Here is a 16,308-nt window from a genome sequence, read left to right on the forward strand (position 1 = left end):
GCTATTTATCCTAGAAACATAGCTGGGGCCGCAAATCCAACCGCAGGCAGAATGCAGCAGATCTACTGCTATCCAAGCTCAGCTTAAAAGCCTCTAATGGAGGAGGCAGCACCTTTCAAGGTTTCTTCTCAACAATTCTGCTTGTCATTGGAGCACAATGGCTCGGGTCCTGCTATCTGGCGCGACAGAAGATAACTGCAAGAAGACATGGGAACTGAAACCGCTTCACAGATAAATGAATGAACAACACTCTCGATCAGTTGACCTGCATACTTGTGTATTTGAAAGAGGCTGGTTATCAATATATTGCTTTTTACATTATTATTTTTTTAAACATAAGAACTGCATTTCAACACTAGGCAAAATAACGTGGGAATTAACAAGACCCCCTTCCTTTCCCAAAATTACAAAAATACTTACAAAAGCAATTCTTTCCCGTAACACTGTGTGGCAGACGCACCGACTCGCTGCAATTCTCTTCATTTTTTATTCTTTAAAAGGCGACATTTTGAGGGTTATGAAATGAGTTCCTGAAGCTTAATGGGATTAGGGTGGGGGTTTTTTTCCTTTCAGAAAAGTGTGACCTGTTCTATAGCTCATCAACAGCAAATGCAGATTGTCGGCTGGGAGGTTATGTGCAGAGCAGATCCTGCACATTTTAGGAAGGGTGCAGACTGCAGTCCCTGTGGGCTAGTAACAACTCCGGATGCAAGTGTTCCCACATCAAACTCTCCCTTGCTTGTAGAAATCTAACATGTCAGGGAGAAGGCTCCTTTAACGACACGCAAGCTTTCCATACACAAACATTGACATGGCAGAGATTTTTTAAAGCAACCACTCATGTGCATTGCAGAGTTGTACTGGTGATACACAAGGAATGCACCAGGTCCTGAACCGAAGGTGGCTACCCTTATGAGACTGGTCTGTGCAAACTGGGCCCAGGACCGCATGCAAGGTTGCGGGGACGGCCAAAACCAACCCTCAAACTGTGTGCAGACGGTGAAATAATGTGCCGGTGCTCTCTTGCAATACTTCTTGAGATCTCATGGTGGTTTTTCCAGCCCCCCTTAAAAAAACAGGGATTGGGAGCCTTCCAGATGTGGTTCAGTGCCAACTCCCGTCACCCCCCAGCCAGCATGGTTGATGCTCAGGGATGGTGGGAGTTGTAGTTCAGAGATATCTGGATAATTGTAAGTCTCCCCCACCATGTAAAACCATGCCCCATCCTGCTCCATCAACCACTTTTATCAGGCGTGGGGAAAATCTTTGGCCCTCCAGATTTTGCTGAACTGCAGCTCCTATCATCCCTGGTCTTTGGCCGTGCTTGCTGGGGCAGATGGGATTTGTAGTTCAGCAATATCTGGGCCCCCTCTCACCACACACCTGCTCTCAGGCTTCTTATCCTGACAGTACCACCTAGCTCAACATATCGGCATCGACTTCTCCGTTCCCTGGAAGTTTGTGACGTGTGATTGGCAGCCCGGCTCACCGTTCAAAATGACCCGGCAGTATTTCTCGTGACTTGGAAGCCCTTCTGGAATCTCTAAGCAAATTCTGATAGCTGTGCATAATCGGTTTCCTGCAGAATCATGGCAAATCCCTGAAAAACAAGCAAATACTGAGGACATCCTCAGCCAGGCTGTTAGGAAGCCCACGTTGCTCTGGAAGCCGTTTCCTCTCGCAGAGATGCAAGTTCACGACCGTGCTGTCTTGCCCCGAAATCTGGTTCTCCCAGCTTCTTTTTCACATGTGCAGAAAACGTGTGCAAATCTGGATTTCAAAAAAGGAAAAGGAAACGTTACACAAGAGAAAAGCACGCCCAGGGAGAGGACAGAGCAGGATGAAATTAAGCAGGAAACAGAAAGTGATTTCCCTCCCTGTTTCAGAATGCTCAAACCCTGATGGGTTGCATCTCAGTGTTAGTCCTGTTCCGAGTAGATCTATTGGAATTAATGGAGACTACTAACACAGGCAGGGACACGGGTGGTGCTGTGGGTTAAACCACAGAGCCTAAGGCTTGCCAATCAGAAGGTCAACGGTTCAAATGCCCATGACGGAGTGAGCTCCCGTTGCTCAGTCCTCTGCTCCTGCCAACCTAGCAGTTTGAAAGCACGCCAGTGCAAGTAGATAAATAGGTACCGCTCCAGCGGGAAGGTAAACGGCGTTTCCGTGCACTGCTCTGGTTTGCCAGAAGCGGCTTAGTCATGCTGGCCACATGACCTGGAAGCTGTACGCCGGCTCCCTTGGCCAATAACGCGAGATGAGTGCCGCAACCCCAGAGTCATCCGCGACTGGACCTAACGGTCGGGGGTCCTTTTACCTTTCCCTTTACTAACACAGGCATCTGGTCGGAGACTGAAAACAGGATGCTGAATTAGAAAGCCTTAGCTCCAATTGAGTGGGGCTCTTCTTACTTTCCTATAACACGTTTGTCTCTTAGGAGTAAAAGAAGCTGCCTTATACTGCGTCAGAGTAGAGAATTGTGGGGTTGGAAGGGACCCTGAGGGTCATCTAGACCAACCCTGTGCAACGAAGGAATCTCAACTCAAGCATCCTTGACAGATAGTCATCCGACCCCCAAGGAAGGAGAGTCATGAGGGAGTCCGTTCCACTGTCAAACAGCTCTTACTGTCCGAAAGTTCACCCTGATGTTTAGTTGGAATCTCCTTTCTTGTGACTTGAAGCCATGGGTTCAGGTCCTACCCTCTGAGTAGCTCCTGGTATTACCTACACTGACTGGCAGGGTATCAGGCAGGGGTCCCTCCCAGCTGTATGTGGAGATGCTGGAATTTGAACCTGGGACCTCCTTCATCTGAAGCAGATGTTCCACACCCCAGAGTGATGGCCATTCCCCAGATTTTGCAATATCCTACAAAAACCAAGGCGTGCCATTTTAGGGTCTGAAACATAAATGTTTGCACATTTCTGCAGTGAGGGGTCTTAAAAACATGTTTTTGGGTGTGAGGAATTCAAACCTGCTATTATTTTTGTGATTAGACAATACTTAGTAAGTCTACATCTGATGAAGAAGCACATAAACTGCTTTTGGAAAACCAAAGAAATTTAATTATTGATTGATTGATTGATTGATTGATTGAATTTATATACCACCCTACACCCGGGGGGTCTCAGGGAGGTTGACAGAATAAAATCAAGATATACAACCATAAAATGCCTAGTAAAAATAAAAACACCAAGCCAATACCCCCCACGAAAAAACACATTATTATTATTATTATTACTATTACTATTATTATTATTATTATTATTATTATTATTATTATTATTATTATTATTATTTTACCTTCTGGAAATGCCAGGTAATGCTAAATAATAATAATAATAATAATAATAATAATAATAATAATAATAATAATAATAATAATAGGCTATGGTTCGTATTGATTTCTATGCAGTTTTGCACACATTTTACTTACCAAGAAAAACTAAATTAGATTAATTTAACCAAATCATCTTTTGAATCCCCAAGTCATGTTACAACTTCTTAGCACCCCTCATTTTTCGAATTTGAAAGTTACGCTATTCCACACGCCCTGATCCTGCATTGTTCTGGAAAAAAGGTTGAAATAGGAAGTTAGGAAACTCTCCTTTATCGAGTCAGACAGTGGGTCCAACTATCCCAGAACTGACGGGTAGCACCTCTCCAGATTTTCAAACAGGACTCTTTCTCCCCACCCTATTTGGAGATACGGAGGATCAAACCTGTGACCTTCTGCATGCAAAGCAGGTGTCTTACCCACTGAGCTATGACCCTTCCTCAAGGCTGATGCCAATTATCACAGGTAATGCAAGCAGAAGGGACGCGGGTGGCGCTGTGGGATAAACCACAGAGCATAGGGCTTGCCGATCAGAAGGTCAGCAGTTCGAATCCCTGCAACGGGGTGAGCTCCCGCTGCTTGGTCCCTGCTCCTGCCAACCTAGCAGTTTGAAAGCACGTCAAAGTGCAAGTAGATAAATAGGTACCACTCCGGCGGGAAGGTAAATGGCGTTTCCGTGCGCTGCTCTGGTTCGCCAGAAGCAGCTTAGTCATGCTGGCCACATGACCCGGAAGCTGTACACCGGCTCCCTTAGCCAATAAAGCAAGATGAGCGTCACAACCCCAAAGTCGTCTGCGACTGGACCTAATGGTCAGGGGTCCCTTTACCGAATGCAAGCAGGTATTATTATGTATTGTTTTCATATTCTGCCGTTCCTACTGCAGGAACCCATAAACCGTTTTACCCAGCTTTCCTTGAGGCTGAGCAGTCAATAACATCTTCTGTTTTGAAACCAGATCATCTCCTGCGCTTGCTAAATCTGTATGACATTGATGGATTCCCGAGGTGCAGGCAGTGCCAGGCCAAAGCTGCCTGCTTTTTATATACCCTGCATTGCAACAATTGCCACAGCTTTGGGCAGCGACAGATTCCTTTTAATGCTTTCCGTCTGGTGACCGTCTTTCTGCAAAGTCAGTGCATTAATGGTATTTCGGCTCAAGTGGCCAAAAGTGCACTTTGCAACTCAGGACAAAGGAAGGGGGTGCTTTGGGGGACCTGTGAAGAGGAACCAAATGCTCTCCTGGAGGAAACGTGATGGTCTGCTCCCAGCACCACCCCACATCGGGAGCACAGAGTTGTGCAATTCAGACAGTGCCGGATTTATGTATAAGCTAAACAAGCTATAGCTTAGGGCCCCACTCTCTTGGGGGCCCCCCCAAAAAAATTTCCTTGCCCTGGGCTTTGGCAACCCATGCTACACCACCGATAGGGCTTGACAGGGCCGTCCCAGGACATTTTGCCGCCTGAGGCAAAATGGACAGATTGCCACTGAAGGGTGCTGAAAGTCATTAGGACTCTCACGGAGCTCCCATTCCCAGAGTTCCCTGGGGGGCGGAAGCGACTGTGAAACCACTCTGAGAACTGTAGCGGCATGGAATAGGAGCCTCCCAGCACCTCTCAGCTCTCGAGCTATAGTTCCCAGGGTTCTTTAGGGGAAGCCATGACTGTTTACATTGGCATGGTGCTGCTTTAAACCAGCGGTTCTCAACCAGTGGGTCCCCAGATGTTGTTGGACTACAACTCCCATCATCCCTGAGCTCTGGCCTTGCCAGCTAGGGGTTGATAGGAGTTGTAGTTCAACAACATCTGGGCTCCCACAGGTTGAGAAAGGCTGAAATATACAGTACAGAGGGGCATTGTATTGGCAAGTTAACCCTTTCTCCCCTTTGGTGTAACCTTTGTTAGGGGGGGCACCCATGCAAGTTGTGGGCGGGGCCAGAAGCAAATAATGGGCGGAGCAACAGATGTAACTTTTGCCTCTCCTACATTCCAGCCGCACAACACTCAGAGGCATCTTCAAGCCTCTATCCAGGCAGGCAAGCATCTTCCCAGTTAAATGACAACATCCCAGCCAGGCTAATGGACTTGCAGGGTCAAGGGGGGGGGGTTAGCCCAGGTTTGCCAAGCCAAGCTCACGGGCAGCACCAATGGTTTGGGGGGCACCTTTGCTGGTCTGCAGAGAGGGAAAGGTTCCTTTGCAAACATGACTTGCATCCCCTTCAAAGGGGTTTCATATAAACCCCAACCAGCCTATAGGCACCCCTTTGTAATTGTCCCCTGCTGTCAATCTGGTGGTGGTGGAGAGGATGGTCAGGATCTGGCCTACGGGCCATATAACTGAAGTGACAGCCAGCGTTGTTTTCTACCTGACCTGGATCCAGACAACTCCGTTTCCTGGTTACATGTTGGCGACAACGCTCAATACAAATCAGTGTGCTTAAAATATATATATATCATGGTGCTGATAGCTGCATATGGAAGGGAGATCTGAACCTCATTCGTTTAAGGCTTAAACTGCTTTCACTGACATTTTAAATGGCTCCTCTCTCCGTATTCTGGAGAGATACCAAGAAATGTGATAATATAACTCAAGTTTTAAAGGAAGGGTGAGGGAGCTGAGGGACAGCTAACGAAGACGTTGGGAGGGTTAACAGAGAGCAACCCTCCCCCGCAAAAGGCAATGAAAGCAGGTGCTCAGGCAAGAAGTCACTTCTGGGTCCTGACTTGCATTATCCCACCAGCACTACCTTGGTGCAGCTGCTTAGGATGTGCTTTAGCAGCACTCGGTCTTCCAGTCTGTGAAATGGGAGCAACAGAGGTCTACCTTGTAGAACTGGTTGGTGCAGGTGCTTAAGATATGGGGCTTAATTGCAGTTACTAAATGAATAGATAGCAAGCACCGTGCTAAAACTACGTCCATTTCAGCTGAGGGAGCAGATACTGAGCAACTAACAGTGCCGGCCTGAGGGTAAGGTAAGTTTTTCACGCCATCTGAAACAGCTACCTAGAGTCAAGCGCAACTCATATGAGACAGCTGGGTAGCAAAGGGAGAGAGAAAACAGAACTCCTTTTGGCCTTGACTAGATAGAAACATCTGGCAGATGTATAAGATCAGAACCAAGGTGTTTGTTGTTTTACTTCGATCTGAGTTTAATCTTGCCTCTCTCAACCTGGCACCCCCTGGACTACAACTCCCATAAAACCTAGCCACCATGTCATCTGTGACTGGGCCACAGCTCAGAGCTGCTTTCTGCTTTGCATGCAGAAAGTCTCAGGTCCCATCCACTCTCCCTGCATAATACTCATTCTGCATTTGCAAGAAATCACACTTTGAGTACCAACTGTGGTAGAATGGCAGATGAAGATGATGGATTTTTTGGAGCTAGCCGACCTGACCGGAAGAGTCTGCAACCAGAAGGAGGAGTATCAGGAAGAATGGACGAAATTGACTATTTAGTTAAATACGCTAAGTTAAATTAATTGGAAAAAGCTTGCAATTACCAGATAGGCTTAGGATTTAAATATGTAATGTGATGAATAAATATGTTTAATGCTGAATTGGTAAGAAAGAAAGATGTTAAGTGATTAAGTTAAGTTTATAAGAATTTTGATTTGGAAAACCGTTAAAATGATATGCACTGAAATTCAACTAGGGGGCTATGAGGAAGTCACTTAATGTTAATAAGATTAGTTTTAATAAGGTTATGATTTATGTTTATTTGTATTTTTGTGTGTCTATAATTTTGTGAAAATCAGTAAAAAAAATTGAAGAAAAGAAAGAAATCACACTTTGGAACTCCCTGCCTATAGACGGAAGGCAGGCACCTTCACTGCACTCTTGCCACCTGCTGAAAGCTTTTTCATTCAGGTAAATGTGGCTTTCCCCTAGAGAATCCTGGGAACTGTAGTTTCACCACACCAAAGCTACATGTCCCCAGAAACCTTAATGAACTACAAGTCCCAGGATTCTTTGGGAGAAAGCCACAGACTTTTTAAGGGTGTGCGGAATGCATGGTGCGGATCTGCACTAGGCACACAAAATACCCTTGCCGAATGCGTTGGGAGGAGACGGGGTTTTGCAGAAATGGGTGCCCCAGTCCCATCTTATGGGTGGGTTCGGAATGAGTGAAACTGTGCAGGCAGCCTGGGCGGGGGGCTTGCATTTTCATGGCTGGTGTTCATGTCAGATTAGAGGCATCACATAACAGAGAGCGCTCAGTGCTAAACATTCGTGAGACAGAAGGTCGCAGGTTCAATTCAGGGATTGTCGCCACACTACAATCCTGGAATGCCACTGCCAGCCTGTGTAGACAATACTGAGCTTAATCTAACTCTGTATAAGGCAGCCTTTTATACCGAATCATGAGGAATGGGATTTCGTAGAATCGTAGAGTTGGAAGGGAATCCTGCCCACAGCCATCCCAGGGTGGGCTTGAACCACCAAACTCCTAGTTAACAGCCAGTCACAGGGACCCATTGTGAGGCTTCTTACTTTGTATCTAGGGATAGGGCTGGCAGGCCAGTCGATGTGGAGCGCTGCTGCCAGTCCGTGTCGACAACACTGACCTAGATGGACCGACAATCTTACCCTTTCTGTGTTGCACAGCGGTTTAGGGAAGCACCTAGCAGTCCCTTCTACCTGGGCAAGTTTTGAACCTGCTCTCTGCCAACAGGGGAAGGGGAAGGCAGATAAAAGCAACCGCTCAGATCGTCACAAAGGCATGCCAATATGTACGAGAGCCTCCGCCCTCCAGGCGTTGCGAACTACAACTCCCATCGCACACATGCCAGCCAACACACCTGTTGTTGGGAGTTGTAGTGCAAAACCTGGAGGGTGCCAGCTTGGCAGAACTGATACAGGATCAAACCCTCACCCCCAGACCTTTTCAACGTGCAACTTCTTTCCCTCTGCACAGCTGGATCAAACCGTAAAATGCCACTTACTTCAGTGCCCCAAAGGGACCCCATCCGTCTGTGCCAACTCTGGCTCCCTCTTCCTGCCGTGCCGTCGTCTTCCCTGCCTTTAGCATGGCACCCCCAAAAGTCGGTGGGCCTCTCCCCAGTCTTTCCAGCTCAAGCAGAAAACCCACGACTGGGGCAGGCGGGGCAGAGAAGCTCCTGGCACCCCCGGCACCTGCCCAGCTTGGCTGTCCCTGTGCCCCCATCGCAGTCTACAAAGGGTCCGTCCAGCTGTGCCCACATCTGGATGCAGCGACGCTCCTCTTCCCAGCCCGTGCCAGTTGCTCTTTCGGGGAGAGGGCCCCAGTTATTCCCAGTAGCCGTCCAGCACTTCCACCTCGCTGTCCAGCTCGTAGAGTCCCAGAGCCGGGTCGGAGACCACCCCGAGATCCACCAGGGCCTGGTCCATGTCCTCGGGCAGGAAGACGATGCCGACGTTGAGGGCGATGTACTCCAGCAGGAAGGCGTAGTAGAGAATCAGCAGGTTGACGAAGAACAAGCCCACGTAGAACATAGAGGGCGGCAGCGGGGGCGGCGCATGGGGGGCCCACGGCTCCAGCTGGGTGCAGGCGGCAGAGGGCATCCAGCGTGGAGGAGGCCCGGGCCCAGCGGAGGCTGGAGACTGGGGGAGGGCAGCAGCAGGAGCAGCCAGAAGAGATCTCCAGGTATCAAAGAGAGCCCAGCACCTTCGCCTGCCTACCTACCTACCTACCCACCCCTCCCTCCCTGCAGCAGTCTGCAAACGGAAGAGGGCGCCCCCCAGCGATGCCCTTGCTGTCCTCAGCCCACCCCTCCATGCCAGAGCGCCCTTCTTCTCCTTACCAGCCTCTGCAAATCTCTACATCCAGAAGCGGGCGGTGCAAGCGAGTAACTTCGCCCTGCGGCCCCCCTTCATGCAACTGCCCCCCCCCCCACTTCACTTTTCAGGCCTCTGATGCGCCGCAAGAGGGGGAAGGCTTTGCAGAGGCGCCTCTTCCAACCCCCCAATCTTCAAAGAAGCAAAAGCTCGCTCTCGCCCCGTTTTTTAATGCAAGGGGCTCGCTGCTCCGCCCCGCTCAGCGCAGCCCCCCTTTTCTTCCAAGGGACCCCCCTCCCTCCTCCTTCCTCTCTTTTTGCATCCACACTCCTCCGACGCATCACTTCCCTCCGCGTAGCAGAAGCAGCTGTTCCCCGCAAGTGCCAGGGGCCCGCCTCTCCCGAGCGCGGATTGGATGGCGCCGGGGAGGGTGAGTGACAGCCGCGGGGTGGGGAAGGGGGAGAGCTTGGAGGAGGTGGGGTTCCCAGTGGGTCGCGGCCAGTCCTGTTAGGTAGGCGCCTGGACAGAAGGGTAGAATTGGAAGGGACCGTCAGAGTCATGTAGTCCAGCCCTCTGCAATGCAGCTTTCTTTGGCCCAATCTGGGTCTCGAACCCACGACCCGGAGATCAAGAGTCTCATACTCTGCCGATTGAGCAATCCCGGATCAATTGTGCACTTTGCCCCATTGCGCTCGCTGGGACTGACTTCCACGTCAATGTGTCTGATTGCTGATTCCTTGCTTCCCTTGGCAGGACCTGAGTTTGTTTACTGAAATCATTTATGGATTGCTTTCCTATGATAGTGCCAGATTTATGTATAAGCGAGAAGCTAGAAGCTATATCCTCTTGGGGGCCCCAGAAAAAACTACAGGGAAAAAAAACTGCATGTACATTTCCAAAATATAAGATGAAAAACAAATAAAATAAAGCCAGTGTTTTGTGTTGTATAGGCTCCTGTGATGTAAGTAATGGGCCATGCCTGCTCCCTAAAATATCACTGGTTTGCTCATTTCTATATATAGGGTGCCTACATTCTGCATGGACTGGTTGCAGGGCAACATGTGCAAATGGCTTTAGAAACCTATTAGGTCCATAAATTACCATATAGCATATATTCAACACAAAAAAACTGCAACAATTTGTTATTGACAAAGGACAGCTGGACATATAAAGGGCCCCATTACCTTCAGTAGCTTAGGGCCTCATCAAACCTAAATCCGGCCCTGTTCCTATCCCCAGCTTTTCCCAGTGTGGAGATAAAGCGATGGGAAAGATGTCTTCTTGCTTAATTTTGGTTGGTATTTGGCTTGTGGCTCTCTAGGCTGAGAGTGAGGGACTGGCCCAAGGTCACCCAGGGAGCTTCATGTCTGAGTGAGGATTTGAACCCTGGTCTCCCAGAACCTGGGATGCAGGTGGTGCTGTGGGTTAAACCACAGAGCCTAGGACTTGCCAATCAGAAGGTTGGCGGTTCAAATCCCCGCGATGGGGTGAGCTCCCGTTGCTCGGTCCCAGCTCCTGCCCACCTAGCAGTTTGAAAGCACGTCCAAGTGCAAGTAGATAAATAGGTACCGCTCGGGCGGGAAGGTAAACGGCATTTCCGTGTGCTGCTCTGGTTCGCCGGAAGCGGCTTAGTCACGCTGGCCATGTGAACCTGGAAGCTGTACGCCGGCTCCCTTGGCCAGTAAAGCGAGATGAGCGCCGCAACCCCAGAGTCGGCCACGACTGGACCTAATGCTCAGGGGTCCCTTTACCTTTACCTCCCAGAACCTAGTCTGACACTCTAACCACTAAACCACACTGTTAAGAGTAGTTATTAAGGCAGCAAAGTCCTTCCCTGTTTTAAGGTTTCTGTGGCAGGCTGCTGTTGAAGATTTAAAGCAGAGCAGAAGGCCTCCTGCTATCCTTCCCAGGTGTTGCTAGACTTGAGCTCCCATCAGCCTCCAACAAATTTGGCCATAATCATAGAATCACAAAGTTGTTAGGGACCCGGAGGGTCATCTAGTCCAAACTCCTGAAAAGCAGGAATTTTTCTCCCAGTGGAGCTTGAACCCACGACCCTGAGAGATTAAGAGTCTCATGCTCTATGGACCGAGCTATTCAGGCATTGCTGGGGCTGATGGGAGTTGGAGTCCAGCAACATCTGGGAAGGTGAATGGGGACTCCAGCTGTCTCTCTCGGTCGAACCTACATTGCAGGATTGTTGTGGGGATTAAATGAGAAGGATGGGGGAGAACAATGTGTTCTGTCTTGAGCTCCTTGGAGACAAAAGGTGGGATGCAAATTATATATAGTCCCCCTCAAGAATCCTGGGAACTGTAGTTTATCCCTCACGTAACTGCAAGGCCCAGGACCCTTCACAAACCACAGGGCCCAGTATTTTATTTTATTTTTTTTGTGTGGGGATACAGTGTACTTTAAATGTATTGTGTGTGCACATCAACCATTTTTTTGCAAACCACTTGGAGGGTTTCTTAAAATCAAATGGTATATGTTGTTGTTTAGTCGTGTCCGACTTTTTGTGACCCCATGGACCAGAGTATGCCAGGCACTCCTGTCTTCCACTGCCTCCCGCAGTTTGGTCAAACTCATGCTGGTAGCTTCAAGAACACTATCCAATCATAGAATCATAGAATTGGAAGAGACCACAAGGGCCATCGAGTCCAACCTCATCTTGTCCTCTGCCGTCCCCTTCTCCTTGTGCCATCCATCTTTCCCAGCATCAGGGTCTTTTCCAGGGAGTCTTCTCTTCTCATGAGGTGGCCAAAGTATTGGAGCCTCAGCTTCAGGATCTGTCCTTCCAGTGAGCATTCAGGGCTGATTTCCTTCAGAATGGAGAGGTTTGATCTTCTTACAGTCCATGGGACTCTCAAGAGTCTCCTCCAGCACCATAATTCAAAAGCATCAATTCTTCGGCAATCAGCCTTCTTTATGGTCCAGCTCTCACTTCTATACATCACTACTGGGAAAACCATAGCTTTTACTATACAGACCTTTATTTTGTTATATCAATCAATAAACCCTTCCTGATTTAAAGGTCCTGGAGCAGGGTCAGGAAAAGGAAAAGTGTCAATTCATCCCCTTTCTCTAAAAAGAAACTGTAATGGCTAATATGTGTCATTTTGCACACACACCTTCTGCTGTAGAAGGAAGTGAGGGGCAGACGGGGTTTACGACCTGGGAAGGCAACCCATCTAGGGGAAGGACAACTCTAATCCTATACCTCTGCTGTCTTGCGGGACATCTTCAGGAGAAGAAAAGGCTCAGGAGTAAACCCTACACACATCCGGTGGGGTCCCTAAGGCGGTTAGATGGCACCTTTTGCGCCTACTTCCAGCAACTACGGCAGCCAACCTGGCGCCAAAGTCTTGCTTTGCTTTCCTGTGGACGGAGAGGGGAGTCTTGTCGTCTGGGCAGCCCAGGACCTCCATGCACACTCTGCCCAGGACATGTACCCCAGGGAGGCCATTACTAATGCAGCAGTTTGACTTCACCCCCAGGGGCTCACAAGACAGATGCCAACCCTCCAAGGTTGGCATCCCAAATAAAGAATAATTGCAAAAAAATAATAACAAAAACCACCCTGCTAACAATTGATTACGAACCGGTTTATTATTATTATTATTATTACTGACTTAAGAAAATTATACAGACAGCAAAACGAAGAAGCCTAAATTAACATTGCCTTCTACCAATAAGAAATAATAATAATTATTACAATACTAAAAATACATTTACATCCCCTTTTGAACTTCTATTCTGGTTACAATATACAGTATTACTATTCTATAAGAATTTTTATATCCTTTCCTGTCCCATATATTATTTTATTTCCCAAATTCAACCTAACCGCTATTTATGTCGTAGAGCTGAAAGGGACCCCAGGGTCTTCTAGTCCAGGCATAGGCAAACTCGGCCCTCCAGATGTTTTCGGACTACAACTCCCATCATCCCTAGGCTAACAGGGCCAGTGGTCAGGGATGATGGGAATTGTAGTCTCAAAAAATCTGGAGGCCGAGTTTGCCTATGCCTGATCTAGTCCTTGCGATGCAGGAATCTTTTGCTCAACGATTAAGCGTCTCCCTCCAAATCAAAGCAAAGAAGGGTATTCTTGCATTACCAATTGCGAATCATTCCAAATAAAACCACTACATTGCTTTCCGAATTAATTCCGAATTATTTCCAGAGAATCGCACCGCTAACAATTCATTTCCTATGGGGGAAGAACTCTCCTCCGCCCCTCCCTCACCTGCCTTAAAGGCCCCGCCCCTCACGCAGGTCACAAAGACCCGCCCCCTGCCCTGCGCCGGGGACGCAACCCTTCCTCGCCCCTCCCTCCCATTTCCGGGTTCTCCCCACCTCCGCGCGGGGCACGCTGGGACTCGCAGTCCTCTGGCCCTCCTTCTACATATGCCGTGGCGAGGGTAGACACGGGCTGAGGGAAACTACTTTTCCCGGCGTGCCCCGCGCCGCGGCTCCGCTGCCGGGTCTGTGCCGTCGCCTCCGCCGGGGCGGAATGTCCGAGGGTGCGCGCGCGGGCGTGGGGGCGGGGAGGGCGCTGGGACTCCTTCCGCCTGAGAGGAAGAGGAGGAAGAGGATGGCGGCGGCTGAGAAGGAGGATGAGGCGGCGACGGCGGCAGCCGAGGCCGTGAGGCGGTAGCGAGCTGAGAGCGAGAGAGAGTCTCCGAGCGCGGCCCTCGCTCCGTTTTTCTCCCCTCAGGATGTTCGGGCGGTCGCGCAGCTGGGGAGGCGGCGGGCACGGCAAGGCCTCGCGGAACATCCACTCGCTCGACCACCTCAAGTGAGTGTTCAGGGCGGGAGAAGGCTGTGAGGGAATCATATGCCGGAGGGGGGAGGGGCCTCCAGGCAGGTGGGCTCAGGTGGACGCCCCTCCCCCACTCGCCTCCCAACTGCCTCTGGGGCTCCTCTCACGCGGGACCCGCTCCCCAAAAGGTCCTCACTTATACGAAGCCCAGCAGTTCCCAGAATTCAGATATCCCGACTGTGTGCAGGGCCGGGTTTAGGTTTCATGAGGCCCTAAGCGACTGAAGGCAATGGGGCCCTTTATATGTCCAGCTGTCCTTTGTCAACAACAAAATGCCGCTGGTTTTTGGGTTGAATATATGCCCCATGGTAATTGATGGACCTAATAGGTATCTCAAGCCATTTGCACATAACAAATAGGAGCCTACGCAACAGGCAACGCTGTTGCTGTATGTAGGTTTTATTTTATTTGTCCTTTAACTTATAGTTTGGAAATGTACATCCAGTTTTTTCCCTTTAAATTTTTTTCGGGGCCCCCAAGAGAGTGGGGCCCTAAGCTATAGCTTGTTTAGCTTATACTGTATGTAAATCCAGCACTGACGGTGTGCACAAGCACGGTTCCTGCAATGTGGGGGGTGAGGATTTTATTGTCACTTGTACAACTTGTATACAGTGAATTACACAGATTATACAGTGAGATGACCCCCCAGAGGGTCCCCTTCCCACTCCAGGATTCTGCGATTCCATGAGCAGCCTTATAAGTGAACTTCGCTGTTTTGTGTTCGCGTTTCTGGCAGCTGGTTGGCCAGGGAGGGAGATCAGACAAGTGGGGCAAGCGTTTTTTTCCACTTGCCTGCTATTCTTCTTCTTCTGAGGTTTCCCTGGGTTCCACACACCCTGATCCTTTTGAAGTCAAGGTTGTGTTGGTTGGGAACTTGTTGGAAATTTCCACATAGGAATCAGTTATGCAAACGCTCACCTGAGGAGCAATTCTCTGACAGCACATTGTTTTCAGACGGCAGGACCTGTGTCCATGTTTATATATTTGTTTGTTTATTGCATTTAATATCCCGTTTCTCCCAACTACCTCAAGGTGGTGTATGTGGTGAATGACCCCCAAAGTTGCACCCAGTGGTCTTGTATATATATATAACATATCTTTCTGTATAAATATTTTTGTATGTGAGAGAGAGGACACTTGAGGAAGTAATGAGAGAGAGTAATGTGCAATGCGTATGTAAGTCACCTTTTATTAGTATTTGTAGCCTTTGACCATTAACAATATCAACACAAATTCTTACATGTAAAAGCACCTGGCAAAGATAAACCTCTAGAATACAAATAGGATTTAAAGCATTCATTTGGCTTCTACGGATACAAAATCAGATATAAAAGATTTTAAAAATAGCAGATAATGAATCCATTCAGATAGCATGTACATAAATTTGTGTCAGTGCTAGTATATCCTGTATATGTTATGTTTAATATAGGTAAATATGTATTGCATTATTCCCACCTTTTTCTCCAAGGAGCTGAAGGTGGAGTACATAGGGTCTTTTCTCCCCTCTTCATTTTATCCTCACAACAACAAGCTTGTGAGGTAGGTTAGGCTGAGATCTCACTCTTGAGCTTCATGACTGAGTGGGTGAGCTCTAGCTACTACTATCCATGGGTGTAGAAGAGGCCTGCTGAAGGAAAAAGTTGTATTGGGGGCTCCTTTTTTTTACCTTGGGAGAAAGTGAGTAAGGAAGGGCTATATGATGATGGTATAAATCATGCATGGCATGGAGATAGTGGATAGAGAACAGTTTTTCTCGATCTCCAGTCACGTTATAACTTGTGGAAATCCAGTGGAGCTGAATGATGGAAGATTCAAGGCAGATATACAAAGAACTTCTTCACATAGCACATAGTTTAACTATGGAACCCATTTCCACAGGAGGCAGTGGCAGTCACCAACTTAGAACGTTTTGAAAGAGGATTAACCAAATTCATGGTGGACAAGGTGATCAATCTGCCTGCCCTCAGAGCCCATCCATACCTCAGCTTAATGCATTGTAGACCCCTAAGTGCCTCCTTTCATTCCCCCTTGTGCATGAGGCTTTCTCCTCCAACAATGGCTGTCCCGCGATTTCTGCTCCCTAAATCTGGAGATTGCCCTATGTTTTGTTAATCCAAATAGAAGAGCTGCATCAACTGCATAGAGAATCTCCAGATTTGGGGAAGAGAAAGTATGGGACAGATTTGGGGAAGAGAAAGTATGGGACAGCCGTTGTTGGAGGAGAAAGCCTCATGGATGGGGTGGGTGGGAATTAAAGGAGGCACAATCTACATTAAACCAAGGTATGGACGAGTCCTTAATGCCACTTGCTGGGAAGATAGAGAGAGTGCTGTTGTGTTCAGGTTCTTCCTGCTATCTTCCCAGGGGCATCTGGTTGGCCACTGTGAGAGCAG

The 16,308-nt window shown here is 48.6% G+C and overlaps 2 protein-coding genes across 7 annotated transcripts in view; one reads left to right on the top strand and one right to left on the bottom strand.

Annotated features, from left to right (window-relative positions):
• Positions 1 to 256: 256 nt before the first annotated feature.
• DEXI (Dexi homolog) lies at positions 257 to 9,479 on the bottom strand. Its single transcript, XM_081889438.1, has 2 exons — positions 8,283 to 9,479; positions 257 to 1,770 (listed from the first exon to the last, which is right to left on the bottom strand). Exon 1 carries the CDS (start codon positions 8,878 to 8,880, stop codon positions 8,605 to 8,607), a length of 276 nt encoding a protein of 91 aa, XP_081745564.1. The 5' UTR covers positions 8,881 to 9,479; the 3' UTR covers positions 257 to 1,770; positions 8,283 to 8,604.
• Positions 9,480 to 13,594: 4,115 nt separating this feature from the next.
• The window catches only part of CLEC16A (C-type lectin domain containing 16A), a 97,072-nt gene continuing 94,358 nt past the window's right edge, over positions 13,595 to 16,308 (top strand). For 3 of the 6 annotated variants that reach the window (XR_014163031.1, XM_081889099.1, XM_081889102.1), the window contains exon 1: positions 13,596 to 13,891. Coding sequence is in view for 4 of the 6 variants with exons in the window: in XM_081889099.1 (XP_081745225.1) it covers positions 13,812 to 13,891 (80 nt within the window). In the remaining 2 variants the exon portion in view is untranslated. Of the gene's footprint in view, positions 13,892 to 16,308 lie in introns of all 6 variants that reach the window. The other 3 variants (XM_081889101.1, XR_014163032.1, XM_081889100.1) reach the window with 3 other exon arrangements.

This window comes from Podarcis melisellensis (assembly GCF_964234715.1).
Source record: "Podarcis melisellensis genome assembly, chromosome: 14".
In the NCBI taxonomy this organism is placed as follows: domain Eukaryota; kingdom Metazoa; phylum Chordata; class Lepidosauria; order Squamata; family Lacertidae; genus Podarcis; species Podarcis melisellensis.